Genomic DNA, 24,044 nt, shown 5'->3' with positions numbered 1-24,044 from the left:
TTGTTGTTTTTATTTAAAATATGATAGGTAACATGTTAATGTCGATCCTCTATAGGAAACATGATGCTGCTTTTAGCATTTATAAATTAGAGAAATTGATCTTCCCCCAAATCACTTGATGGGAACTTAAAAGATATTAATTTTACCTTTTTCTTGGTAGCATTTGAGAGTTTAGGGGAACTTTTGTTTGTTCCACTATACAATAAGAAAACAATTTCTTGGTAAAGTGCTAAATTGTTAGTGACTGTTTGGAAAGTACTATAGCTTTTGGTCATGACAGTTTTTCTTCTACTGAAATGAACAGTGACCAGTTGGAAGACATAGTGCGTGGTACCTGATTTATTTAGATAGTTTCTATATAACTTAAGTAGAGTATGTTAAAGGGCTTATGACTACAGGCTTTAAAAAAATTATTTTAGTACTGATTATTATTAAGGTACACCTACTAATTTGTATTTTGAAAACTATAAAACTCTAGAATGAGGATTGTACTTTATGCTTCTTGTTAGCTTGAAGTTTATAAAGTACACATGTTCTAATTTTATTCCTACACGGAGATGATCACTGACTTTGACTAACAATTACATTTTAACTTTAAAACATGTTGGGGTATTTTTAGTTACATAATGTTTAATTAGTTATCCAAAAAGTAAGAAGCAAGCTTGTTTGTATGGACTAGGAATTTATTTAGTGTATACAAATAGGTTTTGTATTTGAAAGCTCATTTGCATGTGCATGTAGGCACATTTTGGAAGCTAGAAAAGAGGGCATTGGATTCCCTAGAACTAGAGTTATAGGCAGTTGTAAGCCACCATGTGGGTAAAGGGGACTAAGCCTGGGTCCTCTGAAAAAGCAACCACTGGTCCATCTCCCCAGCATCTGACGTAGGTTCTTAAATTCCCAAATATGAGAAGTGTGAGAAGCTCTCTAATATATGCCTTCTAGGGCTTGTGAGATAGCTCAGTGGTAAGGGCACTCACTTATCTGCAAAGCCTTATAACCTTAGTTCAAGCTCCAGGATTCACACTGGAGAGAATCAACTCCTACGGATTTTCTTTCAAGACAGACAGACACACACACACACATTTTTACAAGAACAGTTTGTTGGGACTGAGCATGTTGGCATATACCTTTACGTCCACCACTAGGAAAGCAAAGATTGGTGGATCTCTGTGACTTTGATGTCAGCCTGGTCTACGTAGACATTCTGGCCCAGTTAGAGCTGTGCAGTAAAGACCTGTTAAAAAACGATTTTTAGTTTTTATTTTTTAAGTTAAAAGATTCATTTTTTTTTAATTATGTGTTTGGAGGGGGGTAGGTATGTACACATGAGTGCAGGTACCTGCAGAGGCCAGAGACATTGGACACACTGGGCTCAAGTTACAAGTGCTTCCCACCTGACATGTGTACTGAGAACTGCTCAGCCATTTCTTTAGCTCCAATATAAGACATTATAAAATATTCTTTCTCAACATAAAAAAGGACTTTATCCTAAAGTGTTTAGAAAAATTTTGCTGGAATAGGGAGAAACTTACATCCCCCTCCCCTTTTAGAGCGTTTTATTATCACCCCCTTAAATTTGGGTATAATTTTGTTATTAGATTTTAGACACACTGTTAAGTTCAGTTAAAGGTGGCAGATTTTTCTTTCCATGTGAGGGCATTTCCCATGTTCTGGGAAAACTTGTACTGAGCAAACAAGGAGAGAGGGGGAGAATTCCTTTAGAAAGCCGTAGCCTGTGAGGTTCCTTACGCATCCCATTTCATCTGTTTGTAACTTTAAGGCTTTGATGAACTAGGTGGACTTCTCAAACCAACAGTGGCCTCCCAGAACCAGAGTCTTCCTGTTGCCAAACTTCCGCCTAACAAATTAGTGTCTGATGACTTGGATTCATCTTTAGCCAACCTTGTGGGCAGTAAGTAGTCCTTTGATTCTCCAGTCATTCTTAAGCTGAAATTGTTAAAATGATTCTAGTTTGTAAAGACTTTTCTCTTTTCCTAGATCTTGGCATTGGAAATGGAACCACTAAGAAGTAAGTGTCTTTTTTTATTAGATATTTTCTTCATTTACATTTCAAATGCTATCCCAAAAGTCCCCTATACCCTCTTCCCACCCTGCTCCCCTACCCACCCACTAAGAAGTGTCTTATTTGTATTACTTAAATAGCATATAGAACCTATTCTGACTTTCACTTCAGAAGTACATATAGAGATGCCACCTTGGTACGATAAATGTTCAGTATGTTCATATAGTTCAGAAACATTGTATGTTTATGTTTACTTAAAGTGATGTAAGTTGGAGTCAACCAGGTGAAAAGAAGTTAACTGGAGGATCTAACTGGCAACCAAAGGTTGCACCAACAACTGCCTGGAGTGCTGCAACAATGGTGAGTTGGGGAAGCTTATACCTGAATGTTTTAACTAAATGTATAACAGATATAACGAACGTGGTAGACATAAGTGGAAACATTATTACTAAGTTTTATTAAGTACTTCATTGTTTCTTTAAAGATGATTGACTGTCTTTGTCAGGCACATTTTTAACTCCTAACATGTATTTAAAATGATTCAATCTAATGAATAATGTGTGGCTGTGGTAGGAGCTATTATTTCTCCCACTTAGTACATGCACAGTTACTAAGAAGTGCAACAGTATTGCAGAGTTCTTGAGTAATGGGATGTATTCTTAGTATTGTTGCTCTCAAATTTATTATTTATTTTTTGTAACCTAAAGTCCTATATCCTTTAGACCTGATGATGGGTAAACAAGTTATTTTCTTAGGTCTTCTAAGTATTATATAGTTCCTCATTATTTGTGGCCATTCAATACTTGATTTAAGTCCCCCTGATACACGAATTAGTGAGCCATTGCTAGGGAAAACATTCCTTTGTATATTTCACATTGTAATTTCACATCCTGAAAAAAGCCTCATTCTAAGCCAGACATACTGGTGCATGGCCTATAATTCCAAATATTGGAGGGACAACCTCTAATTTATTCCATCTTACTGAGGAAGGAACTGATGCATGTTACAATTTATATACCTCTGCACATGTGCATGAAAGGACTGTGAATACTGAATTTGGGGATTATAAAGTTTACTAACAGCAAGCAGATAATTGTGTGCTAGTTAAGTAGCAGCTAGAACCAAAGAGATTTTATTGATGCTCTTAATTACTGTATTAATTGTATTGTGGCCCAGAATAGCTTATGGCTACTTTCCTGTCTTTTCCTGCTTTATCTTAATCTGCCAAATTTCTTCTCCCTCAGTTAGGGAAATACATACTCCTTTCTTTCAGTGGGGATGATATGATAGCAGGGTTCTGATCACTTAGGTACTATATAGTATAGCTTCCCCAGCTGTTACTAGGAAGCTCCATTGTGCTTAATAAAGTCCCTTATGGAACAGTTACTGTGTTTGGGTTGCTTATATGTGGGCTGAGGCTAAATCTGTGTAAAAGTTTTGACTTTTTTTTTCCTCTATTTTAAGATTTATTTATTTATTTTCAGTAGGCGAGTACACTGCAGCTGTCTTCAGACACTCCAGATGGTTGTGAGCCACCTTGTGGTTGCTGGGCATTGAACTTAGGATGCGTGAAAGAGCAGTCTGTGCTCTGAACTGCCGAGCCACCTCTAGCCCTGGACTACTTTTTATAAAATGAAAGACTCAAGTTTAATTTTGTTGTTTTGAGGATGCAGGTGTGAGCCTGTGCAAAACTTATGTGATATACCCCACACTGACTCTGAGTTTACTAAGTGGTCCAGATCAGCTTCAAATGTACCATCCTTCTCCCTTGGCCTCCCAAGTGCTGGAATTTCAGGTTTCTAACATGTCTAGCTTCTTAGTTTAGGTTTTTACCCACAAAGGCAGCATATACAGTAAGTGTAAGAGTACAGTGCTCTCAGGAGAGCTGGAGTACACATATCACTTTGAAGTACAGTGTTATCTGTGCTGCTTTTCTAGATCCCCAGTTAAACAGCTGATTTAAGTTGAAACCTGATTCTGAATGTAGTGTTTTTCCTTTATAACATACTTTAGTGATGAAAACTGCTGGCAGCAGTTAAGTTAGTGTGCTTTCTGACTGCAGATAGGATTATTCATTAATAATATCTGTGTGATGCTGTAAGTACTACAACTAATATGAAGTCACGGTGGGTATTTGTGTATTTAATCTTAAGTCAGCATTCACCCGAAAGCTTTCGATAGTATTGACCTCAAGATTGACTACTAGAATGTAATAAACACCTAACCATCTAGCATTGTATGTAAGTTGTCAAAATAACAGTGTATTATATGTTAGTATGGGTCATCTCTTATGATATCTTACTTAAGATATTTGCGTGTATATGATAGTTTATTTTTTGATGGCTAATGTGTGGGGCCTGTGATGTGACTCACTAAGAAAAAACTGCTGCTTATGGTGTTTTTTTATATTTCTAACCTTTTGATTAATTCTTAAACACTGTCAAGGTTTTTAATTTTTTAAATTGTAAATAAATACACTTATTTTATCAAAATATTTGTTATGCCACAACCTCTTTTCATTGATGGTCCTGCCCTGGTGGTAGACATGTGGTGTCATGTTATTTTGAGGGTGCTCTTGAATTTTCCTTACTAATGTCACTATGTATCTTGTTTCAAATACATTTGTAAATAGTAAAGCATTGCATATATAAAGGGGGGGGTAGCTAAAAGTCCCTTCCCCTTATCAACCTTGATAGTGTTTTGGTAATAGATGTTCTTTTATTAGATATAGAAAATACCCAGAATTTTAGGTAGTGAATGTACATGTAAACTAAAATGCTCTCTGTGTATTTTGTTGTGTAAGTACTTGCTCTAATCCAGTGTTATTGCATTATGTAATTGTTCTCCCTGGGAAAAACAGAATGGCATGCATTTTCCACAATACGTAAGTGACCAAAAACTAGCCTCTTTTTTTTTTTTTTTTTTGCAATAAATTGGCATGCTATTAACCACCGCTGCAGCAGAATCTCATAACCTTCCAGCTATTCTTTGTTTCCACATCAGATTTTCAGTGTGCCAGAAATTACTCCTAGCATCTACTGATTTTCATGGGTGTGTTGCAGAATTGATTCTCATGGTGGCATGGGAAATACCAATTTTTCTTTCTTGCTTAATATTCCGCCATTTGCTGCCAGATGGCTGGGTGTCTGTGTGTGTATCTGTGCTGCCACCGTGCACTTGATGACTTCTGAATGAAGGGAATTGTTGATTGTGGTAATGTTTAAAATAACAATTGCATGTAATCTTCCAGGCTTCTGCTGTACTTGGCAGTTTGTCTTACTGCTCTTGTAGATCTTGGTTTTGAAGTAGGGAGAGACCAATACGCCCTACATGCTCACCTAAATACTAAACTTCACTCTTTAGTGTTATTTTTAAAGTTATGCTTTATTTAACTTCATGCATATGTTAAAACTGCTGTATAATTTCATGTTTCAAACATACTTTAGCTGTGTTGGTCTTTCACCTGTATTCAGTTTTAGCTTTTTATGAGAGAGGGAATATTGTTAAGACAGCAGCCATACCTAAAATATTATGTTTCTAGTATGTTTACAAGTCATCAATAAAAGAAGTAGGAAAAGGGGTCCTCACTAATATATCAACTTAGAACATGCTTGTTCCTCTTTAAGTACTGGATAGTTTTGGAACAAATTAGAAAGCTAACATGTAGCTACTCATGTGAAAGCTGTGATCATAGGAGTAGTCACTCGAGGTCTTCCTGTGGTTTTTTGAACATCAGGTTCCTAATTGTAGAATCATAAGGTTTTTCTTTTCCCTTCTAGTACTGAAGAAACATATTAAGAAACAGTCCATATTATGTTCTTCTTAATAAACATTTCTTTATGAAAATGATGGGCTTTAAAGTTTGGAACTTTTGGATATTTTTAAATACCTGAAGACTTTTTAATTTGTTTTCTTATTTTGGTGGAGCTATGGATAGGACAAGCGCTCTGTCACAGTCTTTGAAAGCTATATGCTATAAAGTATGTTATGGTCTTAGACTGTGGTCGAGTCTAAGCTTAAGTGGTTTTTTTTTTTTTTTTTTTTTTTGACAATTTTGCTTTTCTGCTAATTTTGAGATTTTTCTCACTGAGTGTTAATTCACAGTTACCAGTAATCATAAATGTCACTTAATCATAGCTGTCTTAGCAATTGGTTTTAAAATAGAAATCTGACAGTCCTTTAAAATCATGAGATGCAGGAGTTAACATTTTCTGTTTTATTTTTTCTTTTGCCATATCAGGCCCCCCCTGTAATGGCCTATCCTGCTACTACACCAACGGGCATGATAGGATATGGAATTGTAAGTATATTTCTAAATATAATTTTGGAAAGTAATTTATTCTTAACATGATTTATTTCAACCTTAGTGGGGTTTTTTTTATAGCTTAAGAACCTAACCATTGCTTCCATAAGTATCTTTTAGAATATTTGTTGTAAAATAGCTATTATGATTGGTGTGCCCATTGTTAATAATTTGTTTTTCGACTCATAACTTTGCTGTATATGTTGTTTTTCATTACAGAATGACTTAAATGTTAATGTTAGCTTCAAGCTATTTTGTTACAAGTAGTGAGGTGATGCCACCTTAATACTGTGGGGTTGAATAATTGAGTTAATTAGGGGTAAATTTAATGTGAAATAGGCCAAAATGATTTTCCTCTGACAGTGACTGTTGGAGTACAAAACCAGTCTTTGAACCATTCACCATTCCCACAATGTATATTCTGTTACTGTCAGTGACATGAGGTTGATCTCTGAACTCCACACTTGTATTTGCACCTATATATACACATGTATGTATACACACATACAATCAACCATCATTTATGATCATTTACATAGTGACATAAAACTTGACTTGATACTCAAAGCAATTGGGTTGCTTTGAAGTATGTTACTGTTTAGCTGTAGAGCCTACAGGTTTTCTCTGTATGTGGACCCTGAGGACCTGGTTACTTGGGAAACCTTTCTCTGCCATTATCTTCTCCCCTTCCTCTTCTCCTCTCCACCCCCTTTTATTTTCTTTTTGGTCAGAAATATTTTTGTTTTACTATAATACAGTTTAAGTTTGGCAAACCCATTGGATAGGAAAGCTAGGCTTTATTTGCTATTTTTTTTGTTTTTGAGACAGAATTTCTCTGTGTAGCTTAACCAGCTGTCCTTGAATTTGCTCTGTAGACCATGCTAGCCACGAGCTCTAGAGATCCACCTGCCTCTGCCTTTTGAGGGCTGGGGTTAAAGGTGTGAGCCACCACCACCTGTCTATTTTCTACTTTTTAAGAGTGAACTCTGTATGAAAATAGTACTTCTTTAAAACGTACATACTACTCTTACTTGCATGCAGAATAATTTGTCCTTATCGTCTGAGCTAAGGCACTCTTAACCTTACATTCCTGTTAGCCTTCTTGTTTACTTCCTCCAGAATAATGAGTATGTAAACCAGAATTTCTTATTCTATCTTTTTAGCCTCCTCAGATGGGAAGTGTACCTGTAATGACACAACCAACCTTAATATACAGCCAGCCTGTCATGAGACCAGCAAACCCCTTTGGCCCTGTATCAGGAGCACAGGTACCAATGATGTGCACAACTGTTGCAATATGCGAATTTGGAAGGGCTCTATAACATTATCAATTTCTCTCATTCAAAAAAGACGTCAAACTTTGCTTTTTGTCATGGATATTACTTAGTACTTGCTTTTTTATCTTCCTGGTTCAAGTACTTTTCAGAATATTGATTAGTTCCAGAGAAGTGACAAGTAGATTATAGGTTTTATAGGTGGGAACTTCTTATAACTTCATGCTTATGGCTGAGGATCCTTGTTTCTTTATAATCCTTGCATTTAGACCCTCAATGCATCAGAGCCTTGCCTTGCCTCAGGGCATCAGATCATACCTAACGGCTTAGTATTTGCTTTAAGTGTTGCTCTGGGGATGTTTACAGACTCTTAGAAAGCCTACAAAAAGTTTGATTGTTATTTTTTCATTAGGTAAGTTTTTGTCACTAAAAATTATGGTAAAAGCAAACAAACAAACAAAAGGGCCGAAGCGTTAGGAAGCCGTGCTGATTTAGGTTCTTTAAAGGAGACTTCTTATGCTCTCCCTGTCCTGATAGTTACGTTAGATGTTCTTAAGTTTATTCTTTTGGGGTTGGGGAGCAGTCTGCATTTTGTTTATTGTATGCTATTTGATAGGGCCCTTATGAAGTGCAGGGTAACTTATCCTTCTATGTGGCTCTGCTCGTTACATATAATTATTAATGTATACCTTGGTTTCCTAGATGGTTTTCAAAGTGAAAAGGTTGGTAGACTAAATTTGAAGCTTATTTGAAGACAGAATATTCAGCAGTTAACTTGTATTTCTTTTCCATTTCCATACCTAGTACACTTAGGAGGATATATAGTGTTATAAAGATAGTGTATATTCAATTTGAATCTAGTCTCTATTTGATAAGTAGCAATGAATAGGAGGCCATTTCATATTTGATCTTTTTGGGTATTAAAATCATTGATTAATGTTCTTACATATGCTGAACATAAGCTTTGCTACTGAGTTACATCCCAGCCAAGTCCCACTGCCTTCCTTTGTTTTGGTGCATATTCATCATTCAGTACCTTTTAGAGATTGTCACTTGTTTATCTTACTTATAAAAGGGAGTTTTAAGGTCTTGGTTTTGCATTTTCCCAGATGTTTATGTAGAAAAAGCTGGGTCCTCACAGGTTTGTTTTTCTTTTGTTTTGTTTTTTTTTCTTTCTTTCTGTGCTTGTTCATGAGTTTGTTAATTTGTTGAGAATGGGGTTTTATATTCTGTTTTAATTTGTACTTTGAATACACTTCACTGACTTTTACAGAGTGTTCACTGATGTACAGTAGCTTGTAAATTCCTTGTTTGCCATGTATAAGTATTATGTCACTTAAGCATGAAGACAGTTAAACTAGTATTCGTCGTCTTTTCAAAGTTGCTGTGATAGGAAATAAGCTTTTAATGGGAATTTACATGATGATGGCTTTAGAGGTTGTTGAAGCTTTTTGATGATGGCAAAGGTTGATATGCTTGCCACATTCTCTCCACTTCTTTATATGTTAAAGCACAAAATTCAACGGGTGTTTTCATTTAAAAAATAAGATTATTTTAAGAGTTTCCTTGGTTCATTAACTAGGTTTCTTTTTTTAATGGAGTACTGCTAGTTTTGTCTAGGGAGGATGTGTGTTTTTATTGTGTTGGCAGTGAACATTTTTAAGCAAGTCTGACATCAGTTAAGTGTCTGAAAGGAAACTGACTTATGAATGCAGTTTCTACAATAAATAAGCACTGATGCCTTTAGATGCTGGCTTAATTCAAGTCCTGAGAGTGTGTGGGGCTAATGACTTTCTTGTAGGAAGCAATGACACTTTGCTTTTAGGCTTCATGTGGGCTTTTTTTTTATTCATTTACTGGTGTCTTGGCTTCCTACCAATCTTGGATGTTGATAGTGATAGTTCTCAACTGATTTGTCTAGCAGAATCTTCATGAATCATGTTGTTTGGATTTTCAGCAGTACTTTATGCTCATTTATCTTTTCCTACTTATTGTTATATAATATTATGAGAAAATTTACTTTGGGAATCAGATTTAGTACCATAAATGAAAAATTGATTCTGTAGCCCTTATTATATACCAGTTAATCATATAAAAAAATATTAGGAGTCTCATCTCTAACCTCTGTTGCTAATAAAACAAGTGCAGCGGAAGGTCTTACTTTCTAGGTTTTCTTTTTTTTTTTTTTTTTTTAAGATTTATTTATTTATTTATTTATTTATTATATGTAAGTACACTGTAGCTGTCTTCAGACACTCCAGAAGAGGGCGCCAGATCTCGTTACGGATGGTTGTGAGCCACCATGTGGTTGCTGGGATTTGAACTCTGGTCCTTCGGAAGAGCAGTCGGGTGCTCTTACCCACTGAGCCATCTCACCAGCCCTAGGTTTTCTTTTTAAAACCTTTATTTCTTGTCTTATAGCCAGAAAGCATTAATAAAGCCTTGGGTGGCCAAAGTTTTACAATGTCGTCATGGTGAGCTTCAGTAGCTCTGAGTGTATAGGAAGTGTGAGACTACATTTGTTTATAGTGTATGCTAGAAAAGTTTGTAACTTTAATTTTTTCCAAACCTTAATTTCAATGATGGTTCTTAAACACTTTAAATTTCCTTGTAGCCCACGACCCACCAGAGGTAGTGGGAAAGAAAGGATATAGGGGAAGTGGGCCTGTTTAGAAACGTTCTTTGGAGCAACTCCCCGACTGTGCTGTCTGGAAATTGGCAGTTCAGTTCACAGGTTAGAAGCAGCAGATCAATCCATTCCCAAACATTTCATGGATATGCCAGCAGTCTAGTTGGGTAGATTCGGGTCAGCAACAGCGGTGACACGACTTAGCAGACACAACCAGACCTCAGCCTGAGCTTGTCAGTGGGAGGGACCAGCAGGAACATCAGAAGTTCTGTGTTGTGCCTCTCTCAGGAAAGTGAAGATCAGCTAAGATGTGATCTTTACAGCATTGCACAGCTAACTGTACCAGCAGGCCAAGCTTTGTCATTCTGTATACCCTCCAAACATCATGTATCTTTTATGTGCCTTGCCTCAGCACAGATCTTGCTTCAGCACGTGCATTCAGGCAATCTAGAGTCCTCAAGTCCCAACAAAGGGAGCTTAAAGTTAGCAAAGAATCCTTCATTACACATTCTTTCACATGTTTCTTTAGCCATCCTCTCTCCTGTGCCTGCTTCAGTGAAATGTTCCTTCAGGAGTCTACCTTAGTCTTTCACCTGTATCTATTTATTCTTTCATGTTTGCCTCAGCAAAACACTATCCAACTGCTTTCCAAAGAACGTTTAAGTTACCACTTCAAAATTTCCTTTGAAAACTTCATAATCTCATTTAAAATGTATTGTATTATGTCTGGGTATATTGCCTGAGTGTCTATCCATGTTCCTGCCTGGTGCTTACAAAGGCCCAAAGAGGGCACCAGATCCCTAGAACTAGAGTTACACAGGTGTGAGTCATCATGTACCGATGCCAAGCTGAGAATCTAACCGAGGTCCTCAGGAAGAACAGCAAGTGCTGGTTAACATTGAGCAACCACTTCAGCTCTGATAGCACTTAAACTTCTTTCTATAAGTTAAATATCATGATAGAATTGAGTTGAAATAAACAGGAACTCAAATTTAATTTTAAGAACCAAAAAGCTAACAGCCTTAGAGCCCGCAGTATGTGCATTAAGAGTCTATTGGTTTCCAAGGGCAGCAGTAACAAAATATGGCAAGCTTTGTGGATTAATACAGCAGCTGAGTATTTACTTTCTGCCCCAGAGGCTGGAATTCTGAAGCTGTCCTCACATGGTGTCCTCTAGAAGAGGGCTTACCCTTGCCTCTTGCTTCTCGTAGAGGCAACCAAAGAATGGGACTGTCTTTAATAGAAAACTAGTGGCATACAACACAGTATAGTATGTGTGGATTCCCATCTAGTAAGTAGATTTGGATGTGCCACTAGTGATCTGGCTGTGCTCTAAACACCCTGAGACAACTTACGGTTTCTGAGACTGAATTTTGAGGCTGATTCTCTGGGATCTTGGAATAGTACTGTCTGTTATCTCTAAATATTTTTGATGACCAATCAGCTTTAAGAGAATGTGTTTTATTAGTGTTACTATATAAAACACACAAGCTGAGTAATGTGCAGTGAATTGAAATTTGTTTCAGTGGGAAATCCAGTGTCAGGCTGCCAGCATGTAGCTAAGGCTTTCTTGGTGCAGTAGAAGGACAGTGATCATGAACACACAACCTGAGGGAGACCCGTTCCTATAACAATGAATGAGCACACTGCTGTGTGTGCGTGTGCGTGTGCGTGCGTACATAGAGAATGGTTGGTTGATTTAGGGGCTGAGAATACAGTCTAGTGATCCAGCACTTGCCTAGCATTCTAATTGTGAAAGGAAGGAAAGAAGGGAGGGTGAGACAGATGGAATGGGTAGAACTATTAGTATCAGAATGTAGAACTCTTAAACTCCAACTACATGAACTAGACAAAAGGGCAATGGGTTCATTATTACAGAACTGGATTTGTTCTGTGTGTTCATGGTTTCTCCCCACCCAGCCCAACAACAGTTAGTTACTTTCTGTTCCAGAGGGATAAGGGGTGTGTGTATGTGAGAGAGAAAGACAGACAGGCAGGCAGGTAGACAGGCAGGTGTCATGCACTGAAACAGCAGCAAAGCATATAACCTTTCATATTTCTATAGGTTGAATTAATATGTTTCTACACTAATAAACATTAGGTGTAAAAGTAAATTTAAGCTGTTAAATTTTAAAATTAGAGATGTTCTAATTTTCTCTTATCTGAATTTGGAGGCAAGTCTATACAAAGGATTTTATCAACAAACACATTTTAATACATTTTAGAATGATCATAATATGTAAGTCCCTGGTGATAACTGACTAAGAGGTAAAATAATGTTGCCTTCACCTGAGGAACCTTAGGTGAGTGCCAGCCATTTGGAAGCCCAGGTGAATGAGTGGTAAAGTGAGCCTCTCAAGGAGGGATCATGGTACAGATACAACAGACAGCCAAGAGCTACACAGATGCAGGGACTTCTGATGAGAGCCTCCGTATGCAAAGGGGAATGTGTGATGGTCAGTGCTAAGTAGTGAATGAACTCATTTGAATTTCTGGTTTCTGCCAGGCAGGATGCAGAGTATTTACAGCCCCTCAACCTTTACGACTCCCATTTATCATAAACATGGGTTTCAGGTATTAAGGGCTTAAGTGTTCTAAATCCCAGATTATAAATGAGGCTGAATCCAGTTCAATTTGTCTTTCTATAAATACCTGGTGAGTCATTCCAGAAGAAGCAAGGCCTAGTTTTCTCTTGAGTTCCCGTCTGTTTTTGTAGAAAAGTTGAAGGGTCTGTAAGATTGACTCTTACTCTCTAGTCTTTTGAGTTACTGGAGAATGTAAATGTAAAGATATAAGGAAGTATTTCCTTAGTTATAGGCATCTATATTTTTGTTTTTGTTAATGTTTTGGTTTTAATTTTGAGAAGGGTTCTCAAAATAGCCTACTCAATTTATTTCGTACCTTAAACTTCTGATCTTCTTGCCTTGATTATAGGCCAGTGTTGATGGACCCAGATCTTCCCTAAGAACTTAAGTACAAAGCTACTACTAATGTCTTAGAAATTTTATTTTCATAAACTTTTTTGTGGTGCTGGGGATCGAACCCAGAGTCTCCTTCAGGCTAAGTTTTCTGTCCCTGAGCTATACTCCTCAACTCTCTTAGTTATTTGTAGATTCTGAGACAAAGTTCCACTAAGTGTCTTGATCTGCCCTGAAAATTAGAATTCTTGGGAGACTCTCTGGTTTACAAGCTAGTCCCTCAGCTTCTCTCATAAGGCTGTTGGAGCCTGGCTCATCTTGTTCTAACCTGCAGTTTTTAATTTGGTAGTAAACAAGAATAAGGAAACAACTATTTTTATTTTGTGAAGTTTGTCAACTTCCTGAAGTATATTATCAAGTGCGTTTTAAAATATTTGTCTTTTGTTAATTTGTGATTTCACTACTCAGTCTCTACTGAGCGCTGTATAACCAAAACAGGAAAAGATAAACTAGACAACTCTGCTCTAAAGCAAAGAGCTTTCTGGAAATATTGATGGCTTTCTCATTTTCACATGTATTTTTATTAAAATGTATTGTGCATATGTGTGCATGGGGACGGATATGTCCTGGGGCAGATGTATGGAAGGCAGAGTATCTCTTGAGGACAGCCTTGGGACATTGGTTTTTCTCTGCACCTCCGCATGCAGCATTCTGGGGTCAGTGTGCTTTCCGGGCTCCCAGCGGTGCTTTCTGCTGCCAAGCCACCTCACCGCTCCTGTTCCTCCACAATGATGCGAGTGGCAGGAGAATTTCAGCCAGGAGTTACCAGCATTGATTACTTATAAATCTTAGTAGTTTTCTGCATATGATGTTCTTTGCAGTATTTCATTTTCCTGTTCTTTAAAAAAAACGTATGTCTGTGTTAGAGCAGTAAGGAGGTATCTTTAATTATGAACTAAATCACTTTATTTGAGCTGACTCATGACTATGTTAACTCTTAGTACTGGAACCTCAAGGTAGAGATTGTTATTGGAAATGTGGACTGAGACATTTTCTGTTGTAATTTTGTTTGTTACACATTTTTGTAATGGTATATTTGTAATAATTATTTTATACCAGTTTGTAAATTTGATTTTATGATGAATTTGACAAGTTGAGTTTTTTTAAAAATTCCTTTTCCTCCAATATATTAACTTTGCGTTTAGGTGTTCCTGGGCAATTTTAAGCTAGGTTCTTTAATTTACTCTTTAAAAAAAAAGATATATAAAAGAGGGTCAGCACTTTATCTTTGGTGACTTCTTCAGACTTGAAATCATGCTGCATCTTAACCGCCTTGAGTGTTCTTGCCCCTCCATCCCTTTTCTTCCTGCTTTCTTTGAGTGGTAATGTGGGCAGCATGTCCTGTTCTGTCCTTCCTTATTTCCCCCTCCATCTGACTACCTTCCCACCAGTGCAGGCTTTGTTTATGCATTTTGCTGGTGAAGGGAGAGGATGGGAGTAGGTGCTTATAACCACTGGGCATCCCAGGCCCTGGAGTAGTACAGTAGTAGCCAGGCCGCTCTGGGATGTGGTTTTGCCTGTTTCAGCAGGATAAGGCTAAGAAACATAGTGTGGAGATAGATACTGGTACTGAGTTTTGTTTTTTGACTGGTGGCCTCAAACATTTAATTTTCTGTGTATACATATAAGACAGCTGTGTGTCTTTAAGACTTTGAAAGACTAGAAGGAGTTTTGGATAAGACAATACTTTTTTCCCAGGGTAGATTGACCCCTTTCAACGCCGTGTGTAAAACTCTAGGACTCCTGGCAGCATGCTCATGTTTTGAGAATGATAATGTCCCTTTTGTGTTCTTCGGGGACATTTTCTTCTGATGCTATCAGGTCTTCAAACTGCTACCCACCTGAAAACATGATTTAAGGAGACATTTTAGTATGGGGCCCTTATAAGAAAGTGTCATTTAGATACAGTGTACAATGAACAGGTTGGTTTGTAAGTGAAGTTAAGAGTGGAAGGAAATACTAAGGTTTGCCCTTCCATCTCAGTGATTAATGAGTATTTGAAACCCTTTCCTTCTGAACAGTCATCTGTCCGTGGCCCCTGGAAGAAGGCTGGGGCATCTTTCCAGTTAGGTTTTGCTTTACTCTGCCCTTAGAGTGGCGGGACCGGTATTGTAACTTCTAGCCAGGACAGACACATTGCCCTGTCCTCCTGTCTGTAGCTGCATGTGCAAGTCCATTATCCTTCTATCGTCTCTTCTTACTGTCTTTGAACATGTATTTCTAAAACAGTATGTGGATTGGGAAACAATCTTGGTGACCAGAATAACAAAAGATGATTTTCAGATTTGTAAGTTGGTTATAATGCCCTGAATGGCAAATTACTTACACTGGTGAGATAGTATATTTTGAAACTCATTGCCTAATCATTCTTTATGGTGTTTTTCTTTAAAACAAAACAAAACAAAACAGAAGCAAAGAAGCAAACGTAAAAGCAAAACTTAAAAAGAGATGAAATAGGCTGTCGTGATCTGATCACGCCTTTAATCCCAGAACTTGGGAGGCTGAGGCAAGCAAATCTCTTGTGTTTGAGGCCAACCTGGTCTACAGAGTGAGTTCCAGGACATGCAGGGCAACACAGAGTAACCCTGTTTTGAAAAACCAGGGTGGGAAGGGGGGGCAGTAATTTTTAAACCAGCAAAGAGATTTTCATTTTGTGACTTCAAATTATTCATCTAATTTAAGGGTTAGGAATATGAATTGAAGTTGTTTTACTTAATTTTAATTTAATACTTTACTGAATATCCCTAAACACAATTCTTTTCATAATGACCCTGTAATTGCAAACTCCTCTATGATCCTATAGTGAGGGAGAAACAGAAAAAAACTTTTTTTTTTTCAAACTAAAAGTTGCTTATGTTGGGTTTTAAATGCTAGTAGATCAGCTTGGTGAAACACTTGGACATGTGCACAAGTAACATCTTAATTGTTGAGAAAAACTCTTGTCTTTGGTAGTAAAGATAGTGTTACTTGGTGCAGTGGTCAGTTTCCTCTTCAAAGTAAAAGAAGGGGCAAATTCTGAAAGCATGATGAACGGATTCAGACTGGAAGCAAAGCAGAGACCTTGCCTGTTTCCCTTAGTCAGAGATTTATTTCTTCCCTTAGTTCCCATTGTGTGGGCCCCTGCCGCAGGGTAGAGACCCAAGGGCAGGACTTTGTGCCCAGTGGGAAGAAGGCAGGAAGGAATATTGCATTTGGAAATGTGGGATCCAAACAGAAGTCAGTTTGGACTGACTGTGGACAGATATCTGAAAACAGGAAACTAGCTTCAATTTGTTTTTTCAAATCACAATTATGCATCCTTTCTCCTGTACTCCCTCTCTCCTCCCTGATGCTAACAGTCTTGACTTAAGTCAGTTTATATCAGCTTTTACAGATAAAAGACTTTCATTTCATGTTTCAGAGGCATGCATTCGTTCTCTGGAAAACCATGCCATTGGATATCTTTTAACTTGACATGCAGTAGCATTTTTTTTTTAAAACCCATTTTCTACAGAGGCTACTTTTATATTTACTAAAGGTGACAAAACACCTCTTCCTTCATTACACTTTCTGCTCTCATGTTCTGTCATTCTGAGATCTTTTTCTTCCCTGTCTCTGTCTTCTTTCCCCCCAGCTGTCGGCAGCATCCAGCCCCTCAAGGCACAGTCCTCACAGAGCTGCAGGAAAGGACCCCTTTGCAGAGCTCTCTCTGGAGGACTTCTTATAAGTCACTTAGGTATTGCTGCGTGTGGGGGCGATGGGGATGTGGATACTTAAGCCAAGATTGCCAACACTGAGTACCATGCACCTTCTCCTTTGTTTATTTAAAGGAGTCTGCATTCCTTCTATACCTCAGCTGCCTCCTCCTCTTCTGTTCTTTATGTGGAGAATAAAAACAGTTTGAGATAGGACAAAAGAAGAAACCACCTTTGGAACATAGCTTTAACGTAGTTAAAATTAGGGAGCTGGGGGACCATCTTAACACAAGCATCCACTGCTCACAGCCACTGGGTGTGGTCAAACATCACCCTTAAAAATAAGGTGTTTGGTCATCCTTAAAAGAACTGTAGAAAATGTCTGCCCCACTTTTACATCTTGGTTAGAAGTAGCCTTAGTTTTACTGTAACAGCCATGGCTCATGATAAAACTTCATTTATGTAATTTCTTTAAAGAGTTGAATTTTATGTGTTCCCTTTGTTCAAGATAGTAACTTTAAAAAATTATTTATTTATTTGATTTTTTCGTTTGTTTGTTTGGTTTGTTTTTGCTTTGGTTTGGTTTTACTTTTGTTTTGTTTTGTTTGAGACAGGGTCTGTATGTAGTACTGACTGACTCATTCTGTAGATCAGGCTAGCCTCAAACTCTCACAAGAGATCTACCTATCTCTGCTTCCCAGCTACAACTTGGTTTTTACTTAAGGGCAAGTGACTACAAGGATATGATCTACACCACATTCCTCTTCTGGGAGACAGTTTAATTTGTTCTTCTTGATGCCCCAGGCCCAGGGTACATTTACCGTCTAGGTCTTTGGCAGTTTGACTCTTACTTGGCAGGTACATCCACCTCAGATTTAGCTGCCTCAGGTTAAGCAGTTGAAGATAAATGAGCGAGGCATTTTTTGAGTGAACAGTGACTCCTGACTGAAAAGTTTCTTTATAAATTCCTCAGATTTTTCATTGTATTAGCAAAGAGTTGAATCAGTGCAATATTACTTTTTACTTTATTCTCTAATTATGTATTTGGAAGTAATTTACATTTTGCTTTCCCGAATAAGTTACATAGGACATTTGTGCTTATGGGTGAATATTTTTAACTTAAAGAAAAAAGTTTATTGGTCTTCTCCCCTCATCTTTACTGTTTCTTGCTTTTTAGTAACTAGGAAGATGATTAGAATACCTACCATACGCTGCACTGATTAAGTTCCGCCATATTGGGAGCTGGTGATACTTTTTGGCCATCGGAGTCTGTCATAAGCATGTTATCTCTAGGCTGGTCAAATGGTAAAGGCATAGAGTGTTTTTATCTGTGAGAATAATGCGGTGAGTTAACTAATTTATACTATGACTTTCTTTCTCCAGATACAGTTTATGTAACTAGATGGAAGAGAATGGAATTACTCCAAGAATACAAGTGCGCAGGTGGCAACTCCTTACTTCCAGCAAAATTGAAACTGCTGTCTCTGAAACTCTTCCTCCATTAGAGCGCTCCAGTAACCCATGAAGGCCCACAGCTGGATGGGACTAGTTTATAGGAGAGCGTTGTCAATACCACTTATAAAGCCAAGAATTGCCATGATTTAAGACTAAGATCTGTCTTTTTGGTGACTAACACTTCAGTTCTTTCAACTCCTATTAATACCCATAATCAGTAACCTACCAGGAAAAGCCCGTATTGGAAGTGTGGAGTTTGTGTTGGAAAAGCTGCCTGGGGAGAAGAGTCGTGTCCTTTACCATGGCAACAGGACTCATTGGGGGATCAAAATCAGAATTTTAAATTATGCATTATATTTCTTTTCTCCACTCCTCACATATACAGAAACCATAATTGAAGTTAACTTTTCTTTTTAAAAAAATTTATATTCAGTTTGCAGTAGACATTCCTTAAGTATTTGTATTTATTTATGATTATCAATTTTACATAACATTAATATTATATCAAACCTCCTTAAGAAAATGAGTATGGATGTTCACAGTATGTTTGATTTTTATCCACAAGAATGAATCTGATTCAGAATGCTTTTCAGCTGACATACAGAGCACTAAATACTTTACGGCAAATCCATAGGTCTGACTCTCTTAAGAATTCTCAGTCTCTATGGGAAGTAGGGACGCATTATAAATGCATTAATCCTTATAGTCGATCCTGTGCCTAGGATTTTGCAAGGGAACAGTTCACTGACTAGGAAAAGCACTACATTTAAAACTCAGCATTAGTGCATTGGGAAGGATCTTTACTGCTTTGTGCTTGGCATGTCATTATTTTCCATTTGACATTAGGGCCTTTCCAAATGAATGTGAGGAATTGCTTTCACTTCAAGACTCTCCTTCTTTTCAGTAAAATTTTAGGAGACGTTATGGGGAAAGGGAGGGAACAGAAGTCCTTGAACTTTTTATTTGGCGTGTGCCATGTTATGATCATGTACCTTTTAAATAAGGGGAGATAGTATCTTTAAAGTCAATGTCTAGCCAAGAGTTTAGTTAATGAAGAATTAAACTGCACTGTTGATCGGTGCTTTCTGTAAATACATCTTATCGCTTGGGTTGAGAGGGGCCTTAAGAAGGACAGTTCATTGTAGGAAAGCAATTCTGTACATGAGTTAAGCATACTTGTTGCATTGTCTCTGCAGATTCTATTTTTGTTTACAATATTAAAATGTATGTTAGCAAATGGGTGGATTTTCAAATAAAATGCAGCTTCCACAAAACATGTTACGGTGTTCTGGTTTGAGGTGTGTTCTCCTTTTTCCTTCCACTTTTTTTTTTTTTTTTTATTATTATCAGTCTCATCAGTTTTTGCTAATAAAGTTATGCCCAGGAGGTTATATCTATCTACTGGTCAAATAAAATGTAAAATTTGTTTTATTTAACTATACAAGAATAATGTCTGACTTCTTGTTACCATCTGGGCTTGCTTAGACACATGACTGCACTTGTTCACCTTCCTTCCTGATGGGACGCCTTCAGTCAGGTAAGTTAAGGGAGAAAGTGCGTAGGATTGTGTTTGCTAAAGAATGGCTGTATCATATAGTGTAGTGGATAATAAACGAGCATCAGAGTGCATCAAAGAGACATCAAAAGCTGTATACTGCTAAGTGTTTGTTCTGGTATGGAAAAATCACAGTTTTTAGCCATTGTGTTTTTGTTAATGACTGATTTTCAAATTTCACTATTATTAAAATGTTTCCATATGAACTAAGAAATTGTGTTTTAAATTAAGAATCCTTAAAATAGTAAATATTGATTTATTTTGGTTTTTTGAATGGGTATTTTAAGCTATGTGGCTTAAATTCTTTCATGACCTTATTTTGATAGTGTGTGCATATGAAGTACTTTACAACCATCTCCATTTTATTGCTTAAATACTTCTGGGCTCTGTTGGGTAAGAATTGCTCACATCCGGTGTTGGTCCAGGGAGTTAAATTAGCAGGTAGAATAGGTGGCTAGACAGTGGCATGGTTCCTTGGCTTGCTGTCTGTCATTCATTCACAACTGAATGGGCATCATACCCCTGCGGTCTAGACTGTTGGCCACTCTTGACTCCCTGAGGATCTTCTGTGAAGCACATTTCCTGCTGCTTTTCTTGAAGTCTGACAGAGTTGATAGGGAGGAATATAAAATATAAATCTATAACATTAATCAAAATACAATGTGCAGAGTAAATCAGCAGTTTGAATTCGTAGATCAGCTGCCTTAGATGTTTAAGTCACCATGACAAGGACTGCTTATAGTCTCAGTTTTGTGACCACACAGGAGTGTTGGGTATGGGTTCCTTCTCATGAGTGGGTTTGCCCAAGTCAGATAGTGATTGGTGACTCCCACAAGCTTTGTGTCACTATTGCCCTAGCAGATCTTGCAAGCAGGCAGGACTGTTGGAGATGACAAAGGTTTTGTGTGGCTGGCTTGGTGTTTACACTTCTCTTCTGATAGTGCTCAGAGTGCCTTCCCGTACAAAGACCTAGGCTATGGGGCGAAGGCGCTAGGTAGGCACCAGCTCCACTTCTCCATGTTCAGTGAGTTGTGTAGGTGTTGTCTTCAGCAGTGGAGCCTTGCCAACAGTTGGGAAATCAACCTATAATTTGGGCAACAGCCTGGGTTGTTGATCCCTTGGGACCCCTTTGGCCAACAACTCAATTAAATGTAACCCAATCCTAGTACTGGAAGGTGACAAAAGATGGCCGTTGAGGCTCTTTTTTCCCCATTATTTAGTGATTTCATTTAGACCGCCTTTTTATGTGTATATATATTGGTAAGCTCCTGTTTCAGGTTCAATACTATCCCTCAAATGGCCCTTAATTTTAGCGTATCTCTATTTCCTCCCTTGTCCCACTTTTTTCTCCCCCTCTCCACTTGATCTTCCCGTTCCAGCCCTCCCCATCTACCCATAACTATTTTATTTCCCTTCCCTAGGGAGATATATCTGTCCTCCTAGTCCCTTACTCCGTACCTAATCTCTGTGATTCTTTAGACTTCAGTTTGGTTATCATTGACTTAAAAGTTAATATACACATAAATGAAAATACATGTTATATTTGTCCTTTGGGGTCTGGGTTACCACACTGCATGATTTTTGTTGTCTTGTTCCACCTGTTCGTGATTTTATTTTATTTTTTAATCATCTGAGTGATGTTCCATTGTGTTAGGATATTCCATCCTCATTTTTTCTGTATCTGTTTTAGTTAATTTGAACTGCTGTGAACAGATACCATGACCAAAGACAACATTTAATTGGGGCTGGCTTACAGGTTCAGAGGTGCAGTCCATCATCTTCAAGGTGGGAACGTGCAGTATCTAGCAGGAATGGTGCAGGCAGAACAGTTCTACATCTTCATCTGAAGACTGCTAGTGGAAGACAAAGCAGCTAGGATGAGGGTCTTAAGCCCACATCCACAGTGACCCACCTACTCCAACAGGCCACACCTATTAATAGTGTGACTCCCTGGGCCAAGCATAGACCATCACAGTATCCATTCTGTTGAGGGACATCTAGGTGGTTTTCAATTTCTGGCTATTAGGAATAGAGCAGCAATGAACAACTGAGCAGTGCCTTTGTGGTAGGATGAAGTGTCCTTTTGAATGTATGTGCACTACTGGTATAGCTGGATCTTGAGGTAGATTCCCATCTTCCTGAAGAGCTACCACACCGATTCCCACCACACTGACCACAAGTTTGCACTCCCAACAACAATGGATTGAGTGTGCCTCTTACTCTGTATCCTTGCCAGCATGAGCTGTCACTTTTATTGTTCATAGCCATTCTGGCAGGTGTAAGATGAACTCTCCAAGTTGTTTTGATTTGCATTTTCCTGATGACTAAGGATGTTGAACATTTCTTGAAGTGTTTCTCAGTCATTTGAGTTTCTACTTTTGTGAATACTCTTTAGATTTGTACCCCATTTTTTAATTCAGTTGTTTTCTTGCTAACTAATTTTTTTTTTTGTTTTTTGGTTTTTGGTTTTTTTTTTGTTTTTTGTTTTTTTTGTTTTTTGTATATTTTGGATATCTGCCTCAGACTTTTTTTTTTAATTTTGAGGTTAGAATACTTGTTTCAAGGTGCTGGAGAGATGAGCCAGCAGTTACAAGCACACACCGCTCTGCAGAAGAGTAGAGTCAGGAGTCAGTTTGATTCCTAGCACTCTTGTTGGAATCTCATAACTGACTAAATTTCCAGGGGAATCCGATGCCCTCTTCTATCCTCTATGAGCTCCTACATTCATGTATATGAATTCATGTACCTGCAATAGGCACACATACATATAATTAAAGACCTTTTTAACTTTTTCATACAATATAGTTTGATAATGTTTTCTCCTCCCTCAATTCCTCCCATACCGTTCCCACTTCCCTTAGCCACCCAACTCTGTTCTCTCTCTCCCTTAAAAAAAAGAAAGAAAACAAGAAACAAAAACCCCACAAAGAACAAAAATGAAAATCAGATAACAGTATTCTTGCTTGATAATTTCTTACCTAAAAGCTTCTGGGAAAGGGGATAGCTTGCCCTGTGGTGGCCTTGGATATTTGGTTAGTTCTAGCTTGTAGATCCTGTGACTTCCCTGATGGACTCCAGTGTATCTGTGTGGGATATTGCTTTTCAAATGTTTGCTCTTTTCCACAATTGTAACCTTTCTCAAGTCTCAATTCTTGGGTCTTCTATTGAGGTTAACCCATTTTCTCTCCCTTGATACAGTTCTGGGATATCTGTTTCACTGTATTTCTCTGTTTTGCCTGTTATACTTTACTATTCCTGGGAGGGAACTATCATCTCCACTTACTGTAAGAGGCAGTTAAAAAAAATCAGAAATTGATAAAAAAAAAATTTTCTTTTGCATTGCTTTGGAAGTCTAAAGTCCAAAATATGGGAAAGAGTGGAAAATAATATTCATGGTGGCTGAGATTAACAAAGGTTCTCTTCAGTGTCAGTATAAGGAATGGCCAAACCAAGGATGAGTCTCATTAAAGCACTGCCATTAGTCAGGGGGGTACATGGAACCCAAGAGTGGGTCATCAGGACTGAAGGAGAACCAGGGGAGAGGCATTAAGGACTTCACTGAAACAGAGAGTGGTAAGCATGAGTGAAGTATAGCCCCTCCCCCACCCTCCACCCCCGGTTGAGTCTGGCATTTGATCATTAACTCTACAGCAGAGGCAGAAGTCATATCACTCAGGTTTGAGAAAGGAAAACATGGAGGTATACTTAGTTGAGAACCAAGTTTGGTCAGGGACAACCAGTGTACAGGCTGGCCAATTAAGTTTCCAGTGAAGTAGATCCACGAGTCATCGACCTACTAAGCATACCGAATGCTCTCCGTGTGCCAGTACTTAGTTGTAGGGATGAGAGGTAAAGTTGGCAATGTACCTCAGAGATGAGTGTTTGAGAAGTCACTCAGGGAAGAAGTGCTGCTACCAGCTGAGCATGGTGACATTTGGATGGGGAAAAGGAAGTGAAGGGGTGAGGTGGGGAAAGCCATGCTTCCACATGTACACAAGCAGAGGAAGGTAAACATCTGAAGGGGTTTGTGGTGGTCTCTTCCGACAAGCATCAAGGTTGTCAGTAAGGCCAGCCCACCATAAGCTAGCTAGCTGCAGGAGCTCAGTGGATGCTGAGGTCTGAATGGACCAGGACTTAAGCATGCAGAGAC

The 24,044-nt window shown here is 38.1% G+C and overlaps 1 protein-coding gene across 14 annotated transcripts in view; it reads left to right on the top strand.

Annotated features, from left to right (window-relative positions):
• The window catches only part of Picalm (phosphatidylinositol binding clathrin assembly protein), an 82,358-nt gene extending 62,743 nt beyond the window's left edge, over window positions 1–19,615 (top strand). For 3 of the 14 annotated variants that reach the window (XM_029479502.2, XM_029479507.2, XM_021168238.3), the window contains 8 exons: window positions 1,784–1,915; window positions 2,002–2,032; window positions 2,287–2,386; window positions 4,887–4,910; window positions 6,267–6,326; window positions 7,493–7,597; window positions 16,824–16,925; window positions 18,268–19,615. In XM_029479502.2, the coding sequence (XP_029335362.1) occupies window positions 1,784–1,915; window positions 2,002–2,032; window positions 2,287–2,386; window positions 4,887–4,910; window positions 6,267–6,326; window positions 7,493–7,597; window positions 16,824–16,916 (545 nt within the window). In that variant the 3' untranslated portion in view covers window positions 16,917–16,925; window positions 18,268–19,615. The remainder of the gene's footprint in view (window positions 1–1,783; window positions 1,916–2,001; window positions 2,033–2,286; window positions 2,387–4,886; window positions 4,911–6,266; window positions 6,327–7,492; window positions 7,598–16,823; window positions 16,926–18,267) is intronic. The other 11 variants (XM_029479508.2, XM_085841540.1, XM_029479503.2 and 8 more) reach the window with 5 other exon arrangements.
• The last annotated feature ends 4,429 nt before the right edge of the window (window positions 19,616–24,044 follow it).

The sequence above is a fragment of the Mus caroli genome, unplaced genomic scaffold (genome assembly GCF_978045245.1).
Source record: "Mus caroli unplaced genomic scaffold, Mus_caroli_1 scaffold_8, whole genome shotgun sequence".
Lineage (NCBI taxonomy): Eukaryota > Metazoa > Chordata > Mammalia > Rodentia > Muridae > Mus > Mus caroli.
This window is presented reverse-complemented; position numbering and strand designations above follow the sequence as displayed.